The sequence below is a fragment of the Takifugu flavidus genome, chromosome 3, assembly GCF_003711565.1.
Source record: "Takifugu flavidus isolate HTHZ2018 chromosome 3, ASM371156v2, whole genome shotgun sequence".
NCBI lineage: Eukaryota > Metazoa > Chordata > Actinopteri > Tetraodontiformes > Tetraodontidae > Takifugu > Takifugu flavidus.
The window spans coordinates 3,249,633-3,274,209 of record NC_079522.1 but is presented as its reverse complement, the minus strand read 5'-3'; the positions used below and the strand labels follow the sequence as shown (position 1 = coordinate 3,274,209).

Here is a 24,577-nt window from a genome sequence, read left to right as displayed (position 1 = left end):
CTGATAACTCCCAACTTGTGTTCCAGTGGGTGGTGAGAGTCAAACTGGAGGTACTGGTCAGTATGTGTAGGTTTTCTGTAGACTTCGATGGTGAGATTTCTGTCCTCAGTGATCTTGACCGCGCAGTCCAGAAAGGCCAGACTGTTTCCTTTTACATCTTCCCGGGTGAATTTTACATGTTCGTCTGTTTCGTTGAGATGATCGGAGAAAGCTTCCAATTCTTGTGTTTGAATTTTGACCCAGGTGTCATCAACATACCTGAACCAGTGGCTTGGCGCAGTTCCTGTGAAGGATGTCAGGGCCTGGGATTCCACCTTCTCCATGTATAGATTGGCAACTATAGGGGATACTGGTGAGCCCATGGCACAGCCATGTTTCTGCCTGTAGAAGCCTTCTCTGTACTGGAAATAGGTGGTGTTCAAACACAGGTCCAGCATGGTGCAGATTTGGGCCGGTGTTAAGGTTGTTCTTTCTGTAAGGTTCTTGTCCAATAGAAGGTGCTTGTGGATGGTGTCTATGGCGCTGGCGGTGGGGATGCACGTGAAGAGTGACGTGACATCATAAGATACCATAGTCTCTTCTGGAAGTAGTGTGAGTCCAACGACTTTTTGAGCAAAGTCTTGGGAGTTTTTGATGTGGTGTGGGGTCTTGCCAACCATGGGAGACAAGATGGAGGCCAAGTATTTGGAAATGTTGTAGGTTACAGAATTGATACTGCTTACTATGGGTCTGAGAGGGGTCCCTGGTTTGTGGATCTTGGGCAATCCATAAATGCAAGGGATGGTTTCTCCTGGATACAGACGATAGTATTGTGGTCTGTCAATGGCTTTATCCTTTCCCAGCTTCTGTAGTAAGTCTACCACCTTCTTCTTGTATGAGCTGGTGGGGTCCCGCTTGAGTTTCTCATATGTGGCGGTATCTGTCAGGAGACTGAGTATCTTGGTGTCATAGTCAGTGGTATTAAGTACGACCGTGCACCTACCTTTGTCAGCTGGTAAGATGGTGATGTTCTTGTCCTTGGCTAAGGATGCAATGGCTCTTCTTTCCTCATTTGTGATATTGATATTACGGATATAAGACTTCTGAGTGTAATGGCTTTTTCTTATCCGTGGGAAACACTAACGAGTAAGCTGAGTAAGGTCGCACGTTAGATAAAATAAATGATAATGATTTAACGTTTTGCTTAGCTTACTTGAAAACACTTCTACAACCAGACGACAGCAAACATGATACACACAGCGCCTCCTGGCGTTCTTCTATTTAATAACAGTTTGCTGCCCCCTGGCGTTCTTCTGTTTAATAGCAGTTTGCCGCCCCCTGGCGTTCTTCTGTTTAATAGCAGTTTGCTGCCCCCTGGCGTTCTCCTGTTTAATAGCAGTTTGCCGCCCCCTGGCGTTCTCCTGTTTAATAGCAGTTTGCTGCCCCCTGGCGTTCTTCTGTTTAATAGCAGTTTGCTGCCCCCTGGCGTTCTCCTGTTTAATAGCAGTTTGCTGCCATCATTCAATAAAGATGGCGGCAGCAACAATGATGTCTCACTCCGGACTGAACGTTTCTTCGAAAAACGATGTGATTCCAGACTGGACCAGTCAGGAAGTCAGCACCGGGGTGAGTGTGCAGTTTATAATCAGAATAGGCCGAATAGAACGTTGTTTTGTCCGTGTAAACAATTTTAAAGTATTCATAGCGCCTGAATGAGACAGCAGTTCTGTAGCTATTAGCATCGGCTAATGTTGGCTAACCTATAGTCATTGTGAAATATTCAATGTGAAGAATAACGAATCAAAGTGGATCCAACCGAAACAGAGACAGTAAAAAACATAAGCAAGTTTAAAAAGCGACAGATGCACCGTAACATCTAAAGGTAGATCCTGATGAAGACACACAGGTTAGCTTAATGTAGCGCAACAATATGAACTCATTCATGTTTTTTAAAGCATCATCATCCTCACTCTTTTATATTAGAAAGTTATTAGTTTTGACCAACAACATGCTTAATGTCCAAACAACAAAACAAGCATTTTAATTCTATAACACAACTTAAAACAATTAATTATTTGATGGCTGTAAACATAATTCATCCCAGTGATTTAATAATATTTTCCTGCACATTGAATCCATGTTAGAGTTATGTTGAAATGATGTCCGTCTGTCCGACAGACCACCATCATGGCTGTGGAGTACGATGGAGGAGTTGTGATCGGTGCAGATTCTCGGACCACCACAGGGTAAAACAAGTGTGTGTTCATCCGTCTGCATACAGCGGACACCCAGTAAAACCATTAAAACCATTAAAACCTCTCCCCTGTCCGCCAGAGCCTACATTGCAAACAGAGTCACGGACAAACTGACCCAGATCCACGACCGGATCTTCTGCTGCAGGTCAGCTCAACTCCTCTGCAACAGTTGTGGAATGTTCTCATGGTTCTTATGAGAACCACACGCCTGTTTCTGGTCAGCTAAGAAGTTTTAAACAGTTATTTTTGGTCAGTGTACAGAGGAATTTGATCTATTATTAGAATCAAAATAGATGAATGAAGAAGAGTTTGAAAGAACAGGAAGCAGACCTGAGACCCTCTGAGCCTGAAATAAAAGGGTTGTTCTTGCAGGTCTGGATCAGCTGCTGACACTCAGGCCATCGCTGATGTGGTCACTTATCAGCTGGGCTTCCACAGGTAACACACACACACACACACACAGACGATGACCAAGCAGTGACGTGTGCCGCCCACCTGTTCCCTCAGCATCGAGCTGGACGAGCCTCCGTTGGTGGAGACGGCTGCCAACCTGTTCAAAGCTAGCTGCTATCGCTACAGGGAGGAGTTAACTGCTGGGATCCTGGTGGCAGGGTGGGACCGCAGGAAAGGGGGGCAGGTAGGCCTGCAGGACACGTCACACTGGAGCACCTGGGTGCACCTGAGTACTCTAAGGTGTCACTTCCTGTGTGTCAGGTCTACTCTGTTCCTATCGGGGGGATGTTGGTGAGACAGCCGGTGTCCGTCGGCGGCAGCGGCAGCAGCTACATTTACGGTTTCATGGACTCCAACTACAAACCAGGACTGAGCAAGGAGCAGTGTTTGGAGCTGGCTGCTGCAGGTAAACACAGCACTGGCTGGCAGCTCTGTCCGTGCAGAACTGTCTCACTGCTCTGCATCTGTCTGTCTGTCTGTCAGCACTGTCTCACTGCTCTGCATCTGTCTGTCTGTCTGTCAGCACTGTCTCTGGCCATGGAGAGGGACGGCTCCAGCGGTGGCGTCATCAGGCTGGCGAGCATCTCTGAAGATGGAGTGGAGAGACGGGTCATACTGGGAAACCAGCTGCCCAAGTTCTCCACACACTAACACACACGCGCACGCACACACACACACACAGTTCCATGTTGTGTTAATAAACTTTTCAGATGTTATGTTTTGTCCTTGTCTTTTCTTGACTGGAACCAGTTGAACTGGTTTTCTGCCATCTGAAGGTGAAGTATCAACAGCATGAAGATATTTATGCTCCCAAATCTGTCAGAAACATGTTTCCATGGCGATGGACACGCAGCAGATCTCACTGGTGGCTAAAATCAGGGGATCATGGGATGGAGGTGTGTCTGCCCAGTCTGTCACACTGGTCATGGTAACCGACCGCCACGCTGGTCACGGTAACCGACCGCCACGCTGGTCACGGTAACCGACCACAAACGGCCTGAAGAGCTCACCCTCTTCTTCCAGAGCTGTTCCTCTCATTCTGACAGACAGGTGCCACTTTCCCACAATCCTCCTCTTCTGTTCACCCTCAACACAGAGGGGGGAGGCCTCACCCGGGCCTCTGACGTCATCTCTCTTCGTACCCCCGTTTTAGGTCTCGAACACTTGTTTTTGCATTCAAATCTAAGCGCAGAGGGATCAGAGGTGTGGAACGGAAGCAGCCGGAGCGACAGACAGGAGCGGGGCGACAGACGCATTCCTTCAGCCTCGCTGGCCCCGCCCCCTGGTGACGGACAGCCCGTCCAGCCAATCAGGACCCGCGGGGGCGTGGCCCGTGGCGTCCTTCCAGAGGTGGAAACTTGATTCCGGCTGCTTTGTCTTAACTTTGAACTGGAAACCAGCAGTGGACTGGGAGCACTGGGCGGCCACAGGCGTTCCTATTCACCGCTGTGTGGACGCGCTTGTGTGTGTGTGAGTGTGTGTGAGTGTCCCAAGGCCGCGTGTGTGCTGGGACACCCCCTTCTCCACCGACCCCTCCGCACCCATCAGGGCGCTATCGGGGCTCCTGTCCCGGCCTCGGGGGCAGCTTCGCTCCGTCCTGGTGTTTCGGGGCGTAGATGGAGGGATGAGGAGCGGAGGAGTGGAGGTGGAGAGACCCCCCAGGACAGCTGTCGCCCTCAGCTTCTGCTTTTTTACATTGGAACTTTTTTCTTCGGCGCGTCCATCTTGAAAAGTTGGAGTTGTTCTCCGGCGGATCCGATCTCTCCTCTGATCTGATGAGGCGCGCGCTGCCGGCCGAGCGCGAGCCCAGCTGACGCTCACTGATCGAAATCGTGATCGACTCGGTCCTGACTGATCGAGTGGGTTCAGGTGTGGATTTGGTTTACTTCCAGGGGGATGGAGGGGTCTGTGCGCCCGGGACGGGGCTCCTCCTGCGGGCGGCCGCTGCTCCTCCTCCCGCTGCTGCTGCTCGGCCTCAGCGCCGCAGATGAAGGTAAGACCGGGGATCGATGCTCGGATCACAGGGGATCGGGATCGGGATCGAAAGAGTGGCGTGAGCAGCTCTCAGTCGCTGGTGGATCAACCAGCACCACCTACAGAGAAGGTTCTGAGAAGGACCAGTTCACCAGTCCTCTTGTTTCTCACCGGTTATTAAAGAGAACCAGAAGAACATGGTGAAGTTCTGCAAGTTCTCCCCAGTAAAGCTGCACAGAACCCCACAGACATGTCTGTAGCGTGGTGTCCACATGTCTGTAGCGTGGTGTCCCCATGTCTGTAGTGTGGTGTCCCTGTCTGTAGTGTGGTGTCCCCATGCCTGTAGCGTGTTGTCCACATGTCTGTAGCGTGTTGTCCACATGTCTGTAGCGTGTTGTCCCCATGTCTGTAGCGTGTTGTCCACATGTCTGTAGTGTGTTGTCCACATGTCTGTAGCGTGGTGTCCCCATGTCTGTAGCGTGGTGTCCCCATGTCTGTAGTGTGTTGTCCACATGTCTGTAGCGGTGTTGTCCACATGTCTGTAGCGTGTTGTCCACATGTCTATAGCGTGGTGTCCCCATGTCTGTTAGCGTGGTGTCCCCATGTCTGTAGCGTGTTGTCCACATGTCTGTAGCGTGTTGTCCACATGCCTGTAGCGTGTTGTCCACATGTCTGTAGCGTGGTGTCCCCATGTCTGTAGCGTGTTGTCCACATGTCTGTAGCGTGTTGTCCACATGTCTGTAGCGTGGTGTCCCCATGTCTGTAGCGTGGTGTCCCCATGTCTGTAGCGTGTTGTCCCCATGTCTGTAGCGTGGTGTCCCCATGTCTGTAGCGTGTTGTCCACATGTCTGTAGCGTGTTGTCCACATGTCTGTAGCGTGGTGTCCCCATGTCTGTAGCGTGTTGTCCACATGTCTGTAGCGTGTTGTCCACATGTCTGTAGCGTGTTGTCCTCCATGTCTGTAGCGTGTTGTCCACATGTCTGTAGCGTGGTGTCCCCATGTCTGTAGCGTGGTGTCCCCATGTCTGTAGCGTGTTGTCCACATGTCTGTAGCGTGGTGTCCCCATGTCTGTAGCGTGTTGTCCACATGTCTGTAGCGTGTTGTCTCCATGTCTGTAGCGTGTTGTCCCCATGTCTGTAGCGTGGTATCCCCATGTCTGTAGCGTATTGTCCCATGTCTGTAGCGTGTTGTCTGCATGTCTGTAGCGTGGTGTCCCCATGCCTGGAGCGTGTTGTCCCCATGTCTGTAGCGTGGTATCCCCATGTCTGTAGCGTATTGTCCACATGTCTGTAGCGTGTTGTCTCCATGTCTGTAGCGTGTTGTCCCCATGTCTGTAGCGTGGTATCCCCATGTCTGTAGCGTATTGTCCACATGTCTGTAGCGTGTTGTCCCCATGCCTGTAGCGTGGTGTCCCCATGCCTGGAGCGTGTTGTCCCCATGCCTGGAGCGTGTTGTCCCCATGTCTGTAGCGTGCTAAACATCAGTCACCGTCCAGCAGCCACAGGTGTCCCTCAGCCAGGACGGTTCTGCTGCACAGGTCCGATCACAGACTCCAGGGTTCTACTCAGGCTGCAGCTGTTATTGCGTGTTTAGTGATAATCTGCTGCAGATGTTCTGTAATCCCTGATCCAGTGGATCCCCACAGGGGTGGATCATGTCACCTGCTGGAGATCTTATGCTTTTCACAGAAAAAAGCAACAACAGCAAGCAGCAGCAAAGTGGATGGATGGAAGATGATGGATGGATGGATGATGGAGGGTAGATGATGGATGGATGAAAGAGGATGGATGGATAGATGAAAAAGGATGGATGGAGGGTAGATGCTGGATGGCTGGATGCCAGCGGCTGGACGGCTGGCTGGCGGGTAGATGATGGATGGCTGGATGGTGGCTGGCTGGCTGGCTGGCTGGCTGGCGGGTCGCTGCTGGCTGGCTGGCGGGTCGATGCCTGGCTGGCTGGCGGGTAGCATGCTGGCTGCGGGCGGTCGCTGCTGGATGGCGGGCGGGTCGCTGCTGCTGGCTGCGGGTCGCTGCTGGCTGGCTGGCGGGTCGCTGCTGCTGGCTGGCTGGCTGGCGGTGCTGCTGGCTGGCTGGCTGGCTGGCGGGTCGCTGCTGGCTGGCTGGCGGGCGGGTCGCTGCTGGCTGGCTGGCTGGCTGGCGGGTCGCTGCTGGCTGCTGGCTGGCTGGCTGGCGGGTCGCTGCTGGCTGGCTGGCGGGCGGGTCGCTGCTGGCTGGCTGGCTGGCGGGCGGGTCGCTGCTGCCTGGCTGGCTGGCTGGCTGGCTGGGGCGGGTCGCTGCTGGCTGGCTGGCTGGCGGGGGGCGGGTCGCTGCTGGCTGGCGGGCGGGTCGCTGCTGGCTGCTGGCTGGCTGGTGGCTGGCTGGGGCTGGCGGGCGGGTCGCTGCTGGCTGGCTGGCGGGCGGGTCGCTGCTGGCTGGCTGGCTGGCGGGCGGGCGGGTCCTGCTGGCTGGCTGGTGGCGGGCGGTCGCTGCTGGCTGCTGGCTGGCGGGCGGGTCGCTGCGAGGTAGATGATGGATGGATGGAGGGAGGTAGATGATGGATGGATGGATGGAGGGAGGGTAGATGATGAATGGATGGATGGATGGATGGATGGAGGGAGGGTAGATGATGGATGGATGGATGGAGGGAGGGAGGGTAGATGAGGATGGATGGAGGGAGGGTAGATGATGGATGGGTGATGATGGATGGATGGATGGAGGATGGATGGATGGATGGATGGAGGGAGGGTAGATGATGGATGGATGGAGGGGGGTAGATGATGGATGGATGGATGGAGGGAGGGAGGGTAGATGATGGAGGATGGATGGATGGAGGAGGGTAGATGAGGATGGATGGATGGAGGGAGGGTAGATGAGGATGGATGGATGGATGGATGGAGGGAGGGCGGGTAGATGATGGATGGATGGATGGCTGGAGGGAGGGTAGATGATGGATGGATGGAGGGAGGGTAGATGATGGATGGATGGAGGGTAGATGATGGATGGATGGAGGGAGGGTAGATGATGGATGGATGGATGATGGAGGGAGGGTAGATGATGGATGGATGGATGGATGGAGGGTAGATGATGGATGGATGGAGGGTAGATGATGGATGGAGGGAGGGTAGATGATGGATGGAGGGAGGGTAGATGATGGATGGATGGAGGGAGGGTAGATGATGGATGGATGGAGGGATGGTAGATGATGGATGGATGGAGGGAGGGTAGATGATGATGGATGGATGGAGGGACGGTAGATGATGGATGATGGAGGGTAGATGATGGATGGATGGAGGGAGGGTAGATGGATGGATGGAGGGTAGATGAGGATGGAGGGAGGGTAGATGATGGATGGATGGAGGGAGGGGTAGATGATGGATGGATGGAGGGAGGGTAGATGATGGATGGATGGATGGAGGGTAGATGATGGATGGGTGATTGATGGATGGGTGATTGATGGATGGATGGAGGGTACATGATGGATGGAGGGAGGGTAGATGATGGATGGGTGATTGATGGAACAGCCTGCTACGGCTGATCTTTATGTTCTCCACCTGAGCAACAGCCAGGTCTCCCAAGGGAAGTGAACTGCTACATGTTGGAACCAGCATCTCCAGCCTCGACATCAGTGTGGATGAAAACAGGAAGTTCGTGGCGACCACGGCAGCCCTGAGCGTCCTGCCGTGGTTGCGTCTGGCTGCTTGAGGGAGCTGTAGCATCACCGCGGGACTAGCTAGCTAGATATTGGATCCTTCAGGTTCCCTGATGTGTGTGAAGAACAGGCCTGTCATGGCAGGAGAGGGAGTGTAGCCGCTAACGGCGTTAGCTTTAGGTGCGTACACGGTTGGTTTTTGAGTGCAGGAAGTGAAGGTCTTGTGTTTCCTGCTAATGTGAAACCACCTGTAAAGCGCTGGATTAGTCTGGCTTCACTCCTGGTTTGATCTGAGGTCCCTGGGGACCCTCTGGCTGAGGCTCTCAGCGCTGTGACCTGTGAGCTGGGCGCTGACGCCACGCTGATGGGAACAGTTGATTTGATCTGGTCCTCATAGTGACACGTGTTGGTGGGCGGAGCTATTGGTCTCATCTGTTCTTCTTCTCCTGCTTTGTTCTCACGACAGCTCACTATCACTCTGCTCCTCAAAACACAATAGATTCAGTCGTCCCAACACGTGCCGATGATGCTTCATTCACTCTGATCCTTTTGATCATACAGCAAAATTTCAGGGGGGGTCAGTCTGGGGGATCAATCTGAACCCCGGACCCCCAGAGGGGCCCACACAGACTGGGCTAACTAACACAGAACAACCTGTTGTAGCTGGGGATTGAACCAACAGCCTTCTTCTGTGAGCAGTGACCCCAGGACTGACCAACCCAGAGAAGGTCCGGATTGATCTACCCCCCCCCCCCCCCCCCCCAGCCGTCATTGTGGATTCAGACGGGCGTGTATCAACGCTAATGAACGTTCAGCTTTATTGAAGAACAAGTTACAACAGGACACACACATATACACACACACTCTGTCTGGGCATGTGTCTTGTATAAACATCCTGTCAGTTGTCATGGTAATTTAGCGTGTCCTCATCATGCACTCTTATCAACACGCTCAGTGTGTGTGTGTGTGTGTGAGTGTTGGAGGAGGGTTCTGGATTATGGAGGACAGTTTAGTCACCTGGAGGATTCTAAGCCTGGTCTGATCACCATGGTAACTCATTGTGCCACATGATTTGACAGTGTCGTCTACAGCTTCCTGTGGTTGTTGTGTCCCTGGTTGCTGCTAAACTGATCCCAAATGACAACAGGCAGTGGGTGAGTGGTGGAGTTCCTGGTCCTGGTGGGTGTGGTCAGAGGACAGGGGTGGATGGATGAGGGGTGGATGATGAGGGGTGGATGGATGGATGGATGAGGGGCGGATGGATGAGTGTGGATGGATGAGGGGTGGATGAGGGGGGATGGATGGATGGATGAGGGGTGGATGGATGATGGATGAGGGGTGAGTGGTGGATGGATGAGGGGTGGATGGATGGATGGATGAGGGGCGGATGGATGAGGGGTTGGATGGATGAGGGGTGGATGGATGAGGGGCGGATGGATAGGGGTGGATGGATGGATGGATGAGGGATGATGGATGAGGGGTGGATGGATGGATGGATGAGGGGTGGATGGATGAGGGGCGGATGGATGGATGGATGAGGGGTGGATGGATGAGGGGTGGATGGATGAGGGGTGGATGGATGAGGGGTGGATGGATGGATGGATGAGGGGTGGATGATGAGGGTCTGAATGAGGGGTGGATGGATGAGGGGTGGCTGGCTGGATGAGGGGTGGCTGGATGAGGGGTGGATGGCTGCTGGCTGAGGGGTGGATGGATGCTGCGGGTGGTGGTGGTGGATGAGGGGTGGATGAATGATGGATGAGGGGTGGATGAATGATGGATGAGGGGTGAGTGGTGGATGGATGAGGGGTGGCTGGATGAGGGGTGGGTGGATGGATGGATGAGGGGCGGATGGATGAGGGGTGGATGGATGTGGATGAGGGGTGAGTGGTGGATGGATGAGGGGTGGATGGATGACGGGTGGATGGATGAGGGGTTGGTGGATGGATGGATGAGGGGCGGATGGATGAGGGGTGGATGGATGATGGATGAGGGGTGGATGGATGAGGGGTGGATGGATGATGGATGAGGGGTGGCTGGATGAGGGGTGAGTGGTGGATGGATGAGGGATGGATGGATGAGGGGTGAGTGGTGGATGGATGAGGGATGGATGGATGATGGATGAGGGGCAGATGGATGATGGATGAGGGGTGGATGGATGATGCTGAGTGAGGGGCAGATGGATGATGGATGAGGGATGGATGAGGGGTGAGTGGTGGATGGATGAGGGGTGGATGGATGATGGATGAGGGGCAGATGGATGATGGATGAGGGGTGGATGGATGAGTGGTGAATGGATGAGGGGCGGATGGATGAGGGGCGGATGGATGAGGGATGGATGGGTGGATGGATGAGGGGCGGATGGATGAGGGGTGGATGGATGATGGATGGATGGATGATGGATGGGTGGATGAGGGGTGGATGGATGATGGATGGATGGATGATGGATGGGTGTGGATGAGGGGGGATGGATGATGGATGGATGGATGATGGATGGGTGGATGAGGGGTGGATGGCTGATGGCTGGGTGGATGGGGGTGGATGCTCTGGCTGGATGGATGCTGGATGGGTGGCTGCGGGGTGGATGGATGATGGATGGGTGGCTGCGGGGTGGCTGGCTGGCTGCTGGCTGGCTGGCTGATGCTGGCTGGGTGGCTGCTGGCTGGGTGCTGGCTGCTGGATGGGTGGCTGCTGGCTGGTTGCTGGCTGCGGGGTGGCTGCTGCTGGCTGGGTGGCTGGCTGCTGGGTGGCTGGCTGAGGGCTGGCTGGCTGCTGGCTGGCTGGCTGGCTGATGTGCTGCGGGCTGCGGGGTGCTGGCTGCTGGCTGGCTGGCTGGCTGCTGGCTGGGTTCTGGCTGCGGGGTGGCTGGCTGCTGGCTGGCTGGCTGGCTGGCTGGCTGATGGCTGGCTGGATCTGGCTCGTGGCTGCGGGGTGGCTGGCTGCTGATGCTGGCTGCTGGCTGGATGGCTGGCTGATGGCTGGCTGGATGACTGGATGGATGAGGGTGGAAATGAACTAAATAGAGTAAATCTCCGCGAATGTCCAAATCCGTCCTCTTTAATGTCTCAGCTGACTGGATGAGTGAAGGTTCTAGCACGGTGTGTTCCTGTTCTGTTCCCACACCTGTCTGCCTGACTCTTCCTGTCTGCCTGACTCTTCCTGTCTGCCTGACTCTTCCTGTCTGCCTGACTCTTCCTGTCTGTCTCTCAGAAGTGCTGATGAACACCAGGTTAGAAACATCTGACCTTCGCTGGACAAACTATCCTGGTGATGATCCCCATGTAGGTGAAAGGAGCAACGCTCACGCTCATTTGCTGATTGGTCACGTCCATAACGGCTCCTGTCTGTCTGTCTGCCTGTCTGTCTGTCTGCCTGCCTGTCTGTCTGTCTGCCTGTCTGTCTGCCTGTCTGTCTGCCTGTCTGCCTGCCTGCCTGTCTGCCTGCCTGCCTGTCTGTCTGTCTGCCTGTTTGTCTGCCTGTCTGTCTGCCTGTCTGTCTGTCTGTCTGCCTGCCTGTTTGTCTGTCTGTCTGTCTGCCTGTCTGTCTGTCTGCCTGCCTGCCTGTCTGTCTGTCTGCCTGTCTGTCTGCCTGCCTGTCTGCCTGCCTGCCTGTCTGTCTGCCTGCCTGTCTGCCTGTCTGTCTGCCTGCCTGCCTGTCTGCCTGCCTGTCTGCCTGCCTGCCTGCCTGCCTGTCTGTCTGCCTGTCTGTCTGCCTGTCTGCCTGTCCTGTCTGCCTGCCTGCTGTCTGCCTGCCTGTCTGTCTGCCTGCCTGCCTGCCTGTCCTGTCTGTCTGCCTGCCTGTCTGCCTGTCTGTCTGTCTGTCCTGCCTGCCTGCCTGTCTGTCTGCCTGCCTGTCTGTCTGTCTGCCTGCTGCCTGTCTGTCTGCTGCCTGCCTGCCTGCCTGCCTGTCTGTCTGCCTGCCTGCCTGTCTGTCTGCCTGCCTGCCTGCCTGTCTGTCTGTCTGCCTGCCTGTCTGTCTGCCTGTCTGTCTGTCTGTCTGCCTGTCTGTCTGCCTGCCTGTCTGTCTGTAGTGGGATGAAGTCAGCGGCTTGGACGATGAGTCCAACAGCGTACGGACCTATGAGATCTGCACGCCGGACAGCCCGTCCTCCTTCTGGCTGAGGACGCGTTGGGTCCCGCGGCGTTCGGCGACGACCCTCTACGTGGAGATCCGGTCAGAGACTTGACAGATCCGTCCGAGATGTCGGGTTGGTGCGAGCCGATCACTGATCGATCATTTCTGACCCCCCAGGTTCAGCATGATGGATTGTTCCAGACTGAACCGGCGCCACTGCCGAGAAACCTTCAACCTGTATTACTACCAGTCAGAGCGGGACGAGGCCACACCCACTCACCCGGCGTGGATGGAGAACCCCTACGTCAAAGTGGCCACGGTGGCGGCCGACCACCTGAGTGGCTTCGACAAACGTTCCAACATCAAGCTGCTGCGCCTGGAGCAGCTGAGGAAGGCGGGGCTGTACCTGGCGTTCCAGAGCCAGGGCGCCTGCATGGCGCTGCTCTCTGTGCGCGTCTTCCACAGGAAGTGCCCGCCTCTGCGCCGCGCCTTCGCCTCCTTCCCTGAAACTGTCCCCCATTCGCTCGTGGAGCAGGTATCACTGACTGGACACGCCCACCCAAAACGCACCAGTCACATGACAACGGCGGTGACAGGAAGTTACCGTTGCTTTTGTTGCAGGCGCGCGGCGTTTGTGTGGAGAACGCCGCCACGCTGCCCGGGGAGCAGTCACGGCCTCCCAGCATGCTCTGTGGCGAAGATGGGCAGTGGGTGGGGCAGCCTACATCCAGCTGTGCCTGTCGCCCTGGATACGAGCCGCAGGACGCTGACGTCGGCTGTGGAGGTGAGGTTCCGCCAACGCGGTCTTCGGTAGAACTCAGACCAAACTTGTCAGAACCTGGAACCTGGATGAGAACATTTGGAACGTTGAGTTAAAGCGTCATCGGTGGGAAAGGTGACGTTTGTTTGTTCACTATCAGCACTTAACATTCTTTCTGCTCTCTCACACACACACACACACACACGCACACACACACGCACACACACACACCACACACACACACAGGTGCTGATAACAGCACCGTGGTGACAGCAGCAACAGCTCACGCTCATCTGTCCTGCAGAGCTTCAGGGTTGCTCCCAAAGATGAAACAGCCTGAAGGGGCTCACCCCTCACCCCCCCCCTCCTCCCCCCCAGTCATGATTGCTCACGTTAGATTGTCTCCAAACTTTATTGTGAAGGAAGTTTCCATCAGCAGGGGCACATAATGACTGAATGTTTGACCTTGTGGCGTTTCTCTGCTGCTGTTGGGTGAAGGCCGTGGGAGGTCACCAGGAGGCTTCCTGTTATTCTCTGTGAGGTCAGAGGTCAGCTGACTGCAGCTAGGAAGCAGTGCAGCGGCGGTGCCGGGGAGGGGGGGGGGTCCTGCTCCTGTGTGTCTGTGTGCGCTCTCCTGGCAGGGGATGGTAGTGATGACATCATGGCAGCGCTTTCCACATCCTGCTGTCAGGGTCACTTCCTGTCTCTCATCCTGTCTGCATTTACTGATTGTTCTTGAGAGAACATTAAAGGTGTTCTATGTCCATGTGGACCAGTCATGTGACTTGTACGGCTTCATTATTTCCTGAGGCATCTTCTAGGATCTATTTTCAGCAGCGGATGGATGCTCATAAGCAGTGAAGTCACGTTTAAGACGCTCACCTTTGACTCTGTTTCGCTCCAGCTTGTCCATCGGGCCAGTTTAAGGTGGGATCAGGACCGGTGGGTGTGAACCATGTCCAGCCAACAGCAACACACTGGTGCCTGGCTCCGCCTACTGTCCATGTCACCCGCGGTACTATCGGGATGGATCCGACCCAGCTCATGCTGCCTGCACACGTGAGAACGTTTCCCACCATAAACACACGTCCTTCAATCCCAGCACAAGTCCTCTGGTGACATCATCACACATGAGTCCACACACACATGAGCACATTCACACACACACACACACACACACACAGAACTCTGGGTTCAACCTCCTGTCAGTCTGACGCTGAGTTTAGCCTCAGGGCTCCTCCTAACTGATTGCGCTCTGTGTGTGACCTCTGACCTGTGCCCCCCCCAGGCCCTCCCTCTGCCCCACGCTCCATCGTGAGCCAGCTCAACGACACCTCGGTAACTCTGGAGTGGAGCGAGCCCCTGGACCGAGGGGGGCGGACAGACTTGACTTACCGTGTTGTGTGTTCTGTCTGTGGGACAACCACCAAGGTAAACAACACCACGACCTGACAGACCAGAATCTCACAATTTAAACAGACTAGAATCACCATGACAACAAGTCCAAACTCCGTCTCCCTGACTCCTCCCGTCTCCTGTTCAGGGATCATCTGGATCCTGTTCTCCATGTGATGACAGTGTTCTGTACCAGCCAGCTCAGCGTGGTCTTACGTCTGGTCGTGTTGTTGTTTGGGGACTCAGCCCACACACCACGTACACCTTCACCATCCAGGCTCACAACGGTGTGTCTCCTGTCAGCCAATCAGAGCCAGCCTCTGTCAGCGTCAACGTCACCACCAGCAGAGACCGTAAGCAGGCACAGCTCATCACACTCAACGTTCTTCAATGTAGAACCAGAGATTTCACCTGTGTGTGTGTGTGTGTGTGTGTGCGTGTGTGTGTGTGTGTGTGTGTGTGTAGTTCCTCCTGCAGTGTTGGGTCTGAGGAGAACAGCAGCCTCAGAGACCAGTCTGTCATTAGAGTGGAACGTACCATTTGTGCAGAACCAGCAACCGATCCTGGACTACCAGCTTCGTTACAGTTCCAAGGTTAATGCATAAGCACGCACTCACACACACCCACACACACACACACACACACACACACACACACACACACACACACACACACACAGGATAAAGGACTGTGTTGTGACTGTCGGTTTCCTTGTGGGCCAGGATGTCGAGGACCCAGAACAGTGGCGCTACGTGTCCAGCAAGTCTTCTTCGGTGGTTCTGACGGGGCTGCAGAGGGCGCTGCAGTACCAGGTCCAGGTCAGGGCCCGGTCGCAGGCAGGATACGGATCATTCAGCCCAGTCACCACCCTCAACACACTGCCTGATGGTACCACCCTGTCTGTCTGCCCTCCTGTCTGTCTGTTCTGAAACCTTTAGAACTGAATCCTAGAATGGGTCGTGTTATGAAGTCCAGATGTTCAGACTCAGTTTGATACCTTTAAAGGTTCTTATGTTCCTGCAATGTTCTTTGATCCAAGAACCCTTTAATCATTCTTTCAACACATTGTGATTTTCTCGGCACAGAGAAAATGACATAAATATCTATTAAATGGTTCTGGTTAAGAATGTTCTGCTAGTGTTCTGTGGCAACATGATCTGAGCTTCTGCAGTTTCATGTGGTTCCGGGCTTTCAAATGTGGAAACCTCAAACTCACCTAAATGAGTTTGGGCCTTCAGAGAACCTTTGGAACCCAGACTTTCTGTGTGTTCCTCAGCTGCAGCTCACTCTCAGCTGGTTCTGACTGGGGTTCCCGTCACCGTGGCGATCCTGCTGCTCATCGCCGTGGCAGCTGTAGCTGGGTTCTGTTACCGGTAAGAGAAAGAGTTCAGGATGCTCCCTCCCACCCTGAGAGAACAATAGAACACACACACACACACACACGTGCACATACATGGTCACAAACACACACAGACAGTCAGACACGCACGTACACAAACACGCACACACACACACAGTCACACACAGGGTGGGACGCACTGACTATCAGGATGGAGAAACTTGACACCGAGGTAGATAATAACATTCCTGTGTGAGAGAGAGAGAGAGTGTGTGTGTGTGTGTGTGTGTGTGTGTGTGTGTGTGTACGTGTGTGTCTTGGGAAATAAAGAATTCCGCAGCTGGAAATCTGCTGGAAATCTAAAGAAGACGTGTGTCTGCCTGTCTGTCTCGCTGCCTGTCTGTCTCGCTGCCTGTCTGTCTCGCTGCCTGTCTGTCTCACTGCCTGTCTGTCTCGCTGCCTGTCTGTCTCGCTGTCTGTCTGTCTCACTGTCTGTCTGTCTCTCAGCAGGAGAATGAAGGACTCTGACACGAACGACAACACCGGTCATTATCAGATGGGACAGAGTGAGTTAGAACCAGTCAGAGTTCTTCTCTGCTGCTGCTGATGATGATGATGATGATGATGATGATGGTGATGGTGATGATGATGATGGTGATGGTGATGGTGATGGTGATGATGGTGATGGTGATGGTGATGGTGGTGATGGTGATGGTGATGATGGTGACCTGCTGCTATCGTTGCCACAGCAATGAAGGTCTACATCGACCCGTTTACTTATGAGGATCCAAACGAGGCGGTGAGGGAGTTTGCCAAAGAGATCGAAGCGTCGTTTGTGAAGATCGAGGAAGTGATTGGAGCAGGTATGGAAGTGGTGAATCCCAAAACATCTCCTAAGATAAGCTATTAAACGATTTGAACAGAGGACTGTCAACATAATGAAATCGTTCAATGGGAGGCCAGAACCTTCCGAGCTCTGATTGGGTTCACGGTGACCTTCTTGTCCAGGTGAGTTCGGCGAGGTGTGTCGTGGTCGGCTGAGGGTTCCGGGGCGGAAGGAGAACTATGTGGCAATAAAGACACTTAAAGGTGGCTACACTGAGAAGCAGAGGCGGGACTTCCTGTCGGAGGCCTCCATCATGGGTCAGTTCCAGCACCCCAACATCATCCACCTGGAGGGCGTCATCACCACCTCCTGTCCTGTTATGATCCTCACTGAGTTCATGGAGAACGGAGCACTTGACAGCTTCCTGAGGGTGAGACAGGCAGAGGCGTCAGCTGTTGTTTGATGTGTCTGCTGGATCTTCACCCGTCTCACCTTCTGCCTGCAGGTGAATGATGGGCAGTTCACCACCATCCAGCTGGTTGGGATGTTGCGTGGAATCGCAGCAGGGATGAAGTATCTGTCCGACATGAGCTTCGTCCACAGAGACCTGGCGGCCCGGAACATCCTGGTCAACTCTAACCTGGTCTGTAAGGTGAGGCCATTAGCCCGGCTGCTCGTCGGTCTTCCTGTCTGCCCTCTCTGATGCAGCAGGTGGTTCCTGTGTTTTCCAGGTTTCCGACTTCGGCCTCAGCAGGTTCCTGACCGAAAGTTCCTCTGATCCGACGTACACCAGCTCGTTGGTGAGTCAGGGGCCGAGAAAGCTAATTAGAAGAGTTAAGCAGCACGTTTCCCGTGGACGTTTCCTGTTGTTGGAAGCAAATGAGCTTAAACACCTTTGCTGCTTTCTTAGGGTGGAAAGATTCCGATCCGTTGGACAGCCCCTGAAGCCATCGCCTACAGGTGAGCATCCTCATGCCCGTCCCGACCATCAGGAGTCTCGGAGCCAATCACTCATCCTCTTGACTTTCAGGAAGTTCACGTCTGCCAGCGACGTCTGGAGCTATGGTATCGTCATGTGGGAAGTGATGTCATATGGCGAGCGACCTTATTGGGACATGAGCAACCAGGATGTAAGGAGTTCAGAAGACAACCAGCTGACACCAATGGACCAATAGCTGATTGGAGGGTGTGGCCTTAACGCTCCTTCTCTTCCTCAGGTGATTAACGCCATCGAGCAGGACTACCGTCTGCCCCCTCCCCCGGACTGCCCCACCTCCCTACACGCGCTCATGCTGGATTGTTGGCAGAAAGAACGCGCCAACCGTCCACGATTCTCTGATGTGGTGGCGTCGCTGGACAGGCTGATCCGAAACCCCGCCTCCCTGAAGGTGACGCATCCAGAGGGACCTAGGTGAGGCGCTGCGACGTCCAAGGGGAGTGGGCAGGATTTGATCGGCAGCGGTGGAATTTTATGCTTCCACAAGCTGCTGGAGGGGTCAGAGGTCATATTCTGGGATGTGTGTGCAGTGGGCGGGCTTTCATTGGCAACCAGCTGTGTGATTGACAGCTGTTTACTTAGCGAGCAGGTGCAGGCGAGTTCACCCCCCCTGCTGTCTGTCTTTCTGTCGGTCAGTCCTTCCCAGCCTCTGTTGGACCGGCGCGTGCCCCCTCCCCTGTCAGCCTGCGGCTCGGTCTCAGAGTGGCTCCTGGCCATAAAGATGGAACGTTACCAGCAGAACTTCCTGCAGGCTGGATTCACCAGCCTGGATGTGGTCTCCCACCTCAACACAGAGTAAGATGCATCTCAGAACCCGTCACACTCGCTACCACACGTGGTTCCGGTTCTTATCGCTCGCCAAACTCTCTGTTTCCATAGAGACCTGCTCAGAGTGGGCGTGACCCTTGCTGGCCACCAAAAGAAAATTCTGTCCTCCATCCAAACACTCAGGATACACAAAGCCCCGCCCTCGCTGCTCTACTGACCCCCACCTGTTCCTCAGCATTCTGGTGAGACCTGATGGACGGGTCACGGCTCAGGAAACCAGATGCACGTTAGACTTTAAGGCCGCCACCAGAGTCACCTCGGCAACCAGCCCGTCCGCGTGGAGGAGAGGAGGCCGACCACCTTCCCTGTGCAAATGTAAACTCGGTAAATGTGCTCTCGCGGGGCACAGGTGTCGTTAGTAAGCCCCGCCCATCGGACCAAAGCACCGCTGGGACAAAATAAAGGGTATTGAGAAAGAATTGGATGTTCTCCCGTTCAACCAACCAAAAATATTTGATCGTGTAAAGGTGAAAAGGAGCCGAACTGGTGGCGGCCCAAAAGCAGCTCTCGGTTTTCTTCATCCTGAGGAACAAGCTTCTCCTGGAAAGGCCCCACCTTCTGGGGAACGAGGAACAGCTTCTCCTGGAAAGGCCCCACCTTCTGGGGAACGAGGAACAAGCTTCTCCTGGAAAGGCCCCACCTTCTGGGGAACGAGGAACAAGCTTCTCCTGGAAAGGCCCCACCTTCTGGGGAACGAGGAACAAGCTTCTCCTGGAAAGGCCCCACCTTCTGGGGAACGTTCCTCCTCTAGAAGCTTTCAGTGTTTTTGGACTGTTTTAGACTGTGGAAGCTTCTGCGTTCAGAAACTTTACTGAACGTTCGTCTTCCTCATACTAGGAAAGCAAAATTACCCAGCCTTCACAAGGGGACATTGAAGTGGTCGTGATGTGTTCACTGCCACAGACAGGAAACAGACTGCTTTTATATTTGTTTTTAATTCTCTATTTTCATATTATAAAGCAGTGATGACTTACATTTTGACAAGTGTCGATGTTTTTATATTTCAGCACTTTTGTACCTGATCATGTTTGTATTGTTTTATACTAAAGTGACAATAATGAACAAAAAAGGAGAAAAAGTCGTCTTTTCTGTCAGTCTGGTGGTCTCAGAGCTCACGTCTGACCTTCTGCACAAAGAAACCAGGACTTGGAGAACACCAAAGGGAACCACACGTCCTCAGTAACGCTGATTATGATCCTCCCAGCAGAGTTCATCCGAATATTTTCACTCATATACGTTAAAGTCCATCTTATCCTTTTTTTTAACATTTTCACTCTCTGACACAGCTAATGCTAATGCTAGCAGCACTTTTTCACTAGTGGCCTTCAAATCAAGGATGGTCGAACTTCACCTTCTCATTAAAGGACATGAAACTGTCGGGGTGATAAAAATCCCTTTTTGGAAGAAAACTCCTCAAATCCAACATTTGTCTGCAGGATCCTGGTGTAGATCAGAGCTCACGTTGGTCATGTGACCTGTGGAACATGGATCCTTCTGCCGATGACACAATGAGTTCCAGATGAGCAGAACCAGCACAGGCTGTGTGTGTGTGTGTGTGTGTGTGTGTGTGTGTGTGTGTGTGTGTGTGTGATGAAAGATTTCAACATGTTATTTCACTTTAATGAGTTCAATGTTGGCAGAGAAATGAAGTAACAGAAGGTTTGTGTTTCATTTGATGTGTGTGTACACGCACACGTGTGTGTGCATGTGTGTGTGTGTGTGCGTGTGTGTCTGTGCTTGGCTGGCCTCCTGCTTTTTGTCTGTCTCTTCAGCACAATCAGTACTGACAGGTCTGAAGAGAGAGAGTGTGTGTGTGCACATGTGTGTGTGTGTGTGTTTTCACTTTAATATTTTCCAGGTTTTGCCTGACCCTCAAACCAGAGTAAAGGCTGGGCCGTCTTCAAGGATCCGTGGATCAACTGCTGGATCTCCTGGGACGTCCTCTTCAATGACCCCTCGAGTGCTCCAGACCCTCAGACTCACCTGAAGCTCCGGAAACAACCAGAAGAACATCAGCCACAAACTGCTCGTCTGTGCTGGTCTGTACTGGTCTGTACTGGTCTGTACTGGTCTGTGCGGGTCTGTACTGGTCTGTGCTGGTCTGTACTGGTCTGTACTGGTCTGTGCTGGTCTGTGCGGGTCTGTGCTGGTCTGTACTGGTCTGTGCTGGTCTGTACTGGTCTGTACTGGTCTGTACTCTTCTTTGTTTGTTCTCCCTGCTTGATTAAAAAAACATTTTGTTCCACATATGAAGGAAATATCTAATTGTGCTTGACTTTGATCAATGAACGATTATTTGTGGAACATGTGGAACCTCTGAGAACCCTGAAAGAAGCCAGACAGCAAAGATGAAAGAAAGACCAGACAGCCTGTCGCCATGGTGATGATTGGAGCTGTCAATCAGCAGGTGATCTGTCAGCTGATAGGCTGACACCTAACTTCCTTCACCCCAACTCCCCACGACCGAATGTTGACCTAACACACCCACACACACCAACACACACTCCCCGACCCACACACACACACACACACACCTCGACCCACACACACACACCTCGACCCACACACACACACCTCGACCCACACACCACACCCCGACCCACCACACACACACACACACACCTCGACCCACACACACAATCCCCGACCCACACACACACACACCCCGACCCACACACAACACACACACACCCCGACCCACACACACACACACACACCCCGACCCACACACACACACCCCGACCCACACACACACTCCCTGACCCATAGACACACACACACACACACAGCGCCCGGTGTTGCTTCTGTGTCTGGATTACAAGATTCTGTCCAACAGTCTGGGAGGTGGATCAGGTCCACCAGGACCAGACCTGGCTCTGATCAGCCCTGGTCTCATAGCCCTGATCCGTGTCTTGTACAGGGACGTTGTGAGCATGCTGAGGTTCACCGGCGGTCTGTGTGCTCCCTCCAGGGTGTCCAGAGGTGTCCGGCAGGGCCCTGTCCTGGGTGCTCTACGCTCGCCCTCCAACCCCTCCGCTCCAGGGTTCCTGCAAGCTTTGATGGCCTGATTTGACCAGATTTTAGCGAAAAAGTTGTCTTATGTTATGCAGATGATGTAATTGTGGTGGTGTCAAAACAAAAGGATGTTGCTATTTTTGCTCATTTAACTGTTTTATTCAATCGCTTGGCCGCTGGAAGGTGGACCAGCGGCCTACCGGTCCTCAGAATTTGTACTGGTGGAGAGACGGCTAAAATATCTTGGTGCCTTTATTTCAGTTGAGACAACGATCAAAAGAAATTGGAATGACACAATAGAGAAAAGAGAGGGCCAAATCCAGAAGCTGAGGTGGCTTCTGCAGAACTCTTGTCCTCAACAGCCTGGTGGCCTCATGCTGTGGCACCGGCTGACTTGCCTGGTTCCCCCCTCAGGGTTGTTGGCTCAAATTCAGACAAGAGTTCTGAACTTCTTCTGGTACCGTCTCCATTGGGTCCAGCAGGGGGTGCTGTACCTGCCTAGAGAGGAGGGAGGGCAGGGCCAAGAGATCCACCTGGCCACCAGGACCGCCACCGTTGGGTCCGGTGGATCTAACGTGGACAGATGTGGCCAGGTGTGTCCTCAGACAGGTGCCCTGTTTTTGGCTGACATTAAATCTGTCAAATTCAAAAGGCTCCTCCGTTTAACCAAAGTGTTCTTCAGGCGTGGGGTCTTTTTAAGCTCTGACTCTGTTCTGGCTGCTAAAGGAGCCCCTAGTCCTCAGGGCCAGACTGGATGTCTCCAGACACGCCTGGCCTGATGGGCCACGGTTCTCGGGCACATAGTGACCATCCGTCCGGAGAGCTGAAAGAGTGCTGCAACGTTGGCTCAGCGGGAGGGAGAGGAGCCTTCTAACAGACTACGGCCGTGGTACCAGACCAGACATGGACATCCCTTTCTGGAGATCTTGTTGGTTGCCTATTTTGGGGATCTGGAGGATCCTGTCCTCGGGACACCAGACATTCATCCTGCATGCAGTGGACAAGAGGACCCTGGACAGGAACCGTGTAAAGGTACTAAACAGGAGGGGGCTGTCCTCAAACGTGCCAGTGTGTGGACAGACTGGGAGGAGATGAGCCCGTCCATGCTGGAGGCTGCTGAACAACCCCCCCCCCCGAGAAGAAGGACCGACCACCTTCAGTGGAGACTCCTGCTGTGTCGGACCAGCGCCGTCCTGCTGCCTCAGGACACAGTGTTTCACATCTTTAGTGAGTGTGAGGGACTCACGGCGTGATTAATGCTGACTTTTCTATTAAAACTTTATTTGTGGGTCAGGGTCGAACAAAGGTCATCAGAATAAGTGGCAGCTCCTGAAGTCGCTCTCCGGTGTAGCCAAGATGGTGATCGAAGCGGCCTCAGTGTGGCGCCGCAACGTCCGCTGAGGTTAGAGGTGGTTTCATGGACGGATGAAGGACCTGAGCCGATTCTGTGACACAGGGAGTCACAAAAACGGACTTTGTTCTGTGACTGGAGACCACGTGCACGCTGCACATTTCCTCCGGGGGCCATTATATTGCTGCTTTCATTCGTTTCTTATTTTCAAAAGGTGTTTTGTGTCCCTGTGATTGTAAATAAAGAGTTTTTGTGAAAATCAAACTCTTCCTCCTCCCCAGGTCTAAAGTCACATCCAGTGGTTGATGCTGTCTGGTCGCCCCCTGCTGGTCGGCTTCAGGAGCGCCCTCCCAGAGCGCCTTCAGTCCCCTCAGACGTGTTCTTGTCCTCATAAGTACAGTACTACTGTTCCTAGTCATTTCATTTTTAAAAACATGCAAAACGTTTGTGCCAGTCAGGTTGTTGGTTCCCTGATGTGCAGTGTGAAGAACGCCACCTTTGTGTTGTGTTGTTGTAACACGTTTGTGTTGAGCAAATGATTCACTTTGGTTCCAAATCATGAGGAGGTGAGGTCAAAGCTCATGGCCATGATTGTGTGTGTGTGTGTGTGGTGTGTGTGTGTGTGTGTGTGTGTGTGTTTGATTGCCCTCTGACCCTTGCCCTTAGTGGCAGCAGGAGGCTCCACTTCCTCTTCCTGTTTGCTCCGCCCTCATTTACTTCCTGTCTTTGAACTCTGGCCTGTGATTGGCTGCTCAGACCTGCAGCCACATTCCATCTGAGAGTCCAAGGAAGTGAGGTTTGTCCCTTGACCTATTGGTTCCTACGTTTCCCATCATGCCCTTCAGCTCACTGCAGGTTGCAGGGTTCTAAATTTTGAAATAAAATATTTCAAATACCAAAACATTTGTAACTCAATAACAGAAGAGGAAAGATTCATCGATGGACTGAAACATAACCAGCGAGTTAAATGACACAAGCAGAGACGGACAATGATGGACAGAATCTCCGTTCTTGGGTTTGGTTTCTTCCTGTGATCCTGAACATCTGGGACGAGTTAGCAAAAGAATGAAAAGGGGGGGAGGCAGAGAGAGGGGGAGAGGTGGAAGAGAGGGGGAGAGAGAGAGAGGGGATAGAGAAAGGAGAGAGGGAGGGAGAGAGAGGGGATAGAGAAAGGAGAGAGAGGGAGGGAGAGGGGGGGTGGAGAGGGGGAGAGAGAGGGAGAGAGGGGGAGAGAGGGGATAGAGAAAGGAGAGAGAGGGAGAGAGAGAGGGGGGAGAGGTGGAAGAGAGGGGGAGGAGAGAGAGAGAGAGGGGATAGAGAAAGGAGAGAGAGAGAGGGAGAGAGAGGGAGAGAGGGGCGGAGAGAGGGAGAGGGGGAGAGAGAAAGGAGAGAGGGGGGAGTAAAAGGAGAGAGAGGGGGAGAGAGAAAGAGGGGGAGAGGGGATAGAGAAAGGAGAGAGAGGGGAGGGAGAGAGAGGGGCGGAGAGAGGGAGAGGGGGAGAGAGAAAGGAGAGAGGGGGGAGTAAAAGGAGAGAGAGGGGGAGAGAGAAAGGAGAGGAGAGAAAGGAGAGAGGGGGGAGAGGAAGGGAGAGAGGGGATGGAGAAAGGAGAGAGGAGGGAGAGAGAAAGGAGATTTAACACCACCTTTATGTCCACATTTCAGAGGGACACTGGAGACCTTCA

General features: G+C 53.6%; 2 protein-coding genes across 2 annotated transcripts; both read left to right on the top strand.

The window, feature by feature from the left end:
* Nucleotides 1-1,454: 1,454 nt before the first annotated feature.
* On the top strand, nucleotides 1,455-3,403 carry psmb6 (proteasome 20S subunit beta 6). Its single transcript, XM_057028044.1, has 7 exons — nucleotides 1,455-1,605; nucleotides 2,158-2,225; nucleotides 2,314-2,379; nucleotides 2,607-2,672; nucleotides 2,742-2,871; nucleotides 2,949-3,093; nucleotides 3,211-3,403. Exons 1-7 carry the CDS (start codon nucleotides 1,510-1,512, stop codon nucleotides 3,336-3,338), a joined length of 699 nt encoding a protein of 232 aa, XP_056884024.1. The 5' UTR covers nucleotides 1,455-1,509; the 3' UTR covers nucleotides 3,339-3,403.
* Nucleotides 3,404-4,032: 629 nt separating this feature from the next.
* On the top strand, nucleotides 4,033-19,607 carry ephb4b (eph receptor B4b). The gene is given in 22 exon segments (XM_057027991.1): nucleotides 4,033-4,680; nucleotides 11,521-11,591; nucleotides 12,341-12,483; nucleotides 12,562-12,919; nucleotides 13,006-13,168; nucleotides 14,049-14,081; nucleotides 14,084-14,203; nucleotides 14,433-14,575; nucleotides 14,688-14,892; nucleotides 15,005-15,132; nucleotides 15,262-15,427; nucleotides 15,816-15,912; nucleotides 16,386-16,444; nucleotides 16,628-16,741; nucleotides 16,887-17,134; nucleotides 17,210-17,356; nucleotides 17,436-17,504; nucleotides 17,615-17,664; nucleotides 17,735-17,834; nucleotides 17,922-18,115; nucleotides 18,338-18,496; nucleotides 18,581-19,607. Coding segments are annotated over 22 exon segments (2,970 nt in total). The 5' UTR covers nucleotides 4,033-4,583; the 3' UTR covers nucleotides 18,687-19,607.
* Nucleotides 19,608-24,577: the final 4,970 nt, after the last annotated feature.

Coding starts and splice junctions, on each gene's coding strand:
- psmb6 (XM_057028044.1), top strand. CDS start 1,510: ATGGCGGCAGCAACAATGATGTCTCACTCCGGACTGAACGTTTCTTCG. Junction 1,606..2,157: donor GTCAGGAAGTCAGCACCGGG/GTGAGTGTGCAG, acceptor TCTGTCCGACAG/ACCACCATCATGGCTGTGGA. Junction 3,094..3,210: donor TTTGGAGCTGGCTGCTGCAG/GTAAACACAGCA, acceptor TCTGTCTGTCAG/CACTGTCTCTGGCCATGGAG.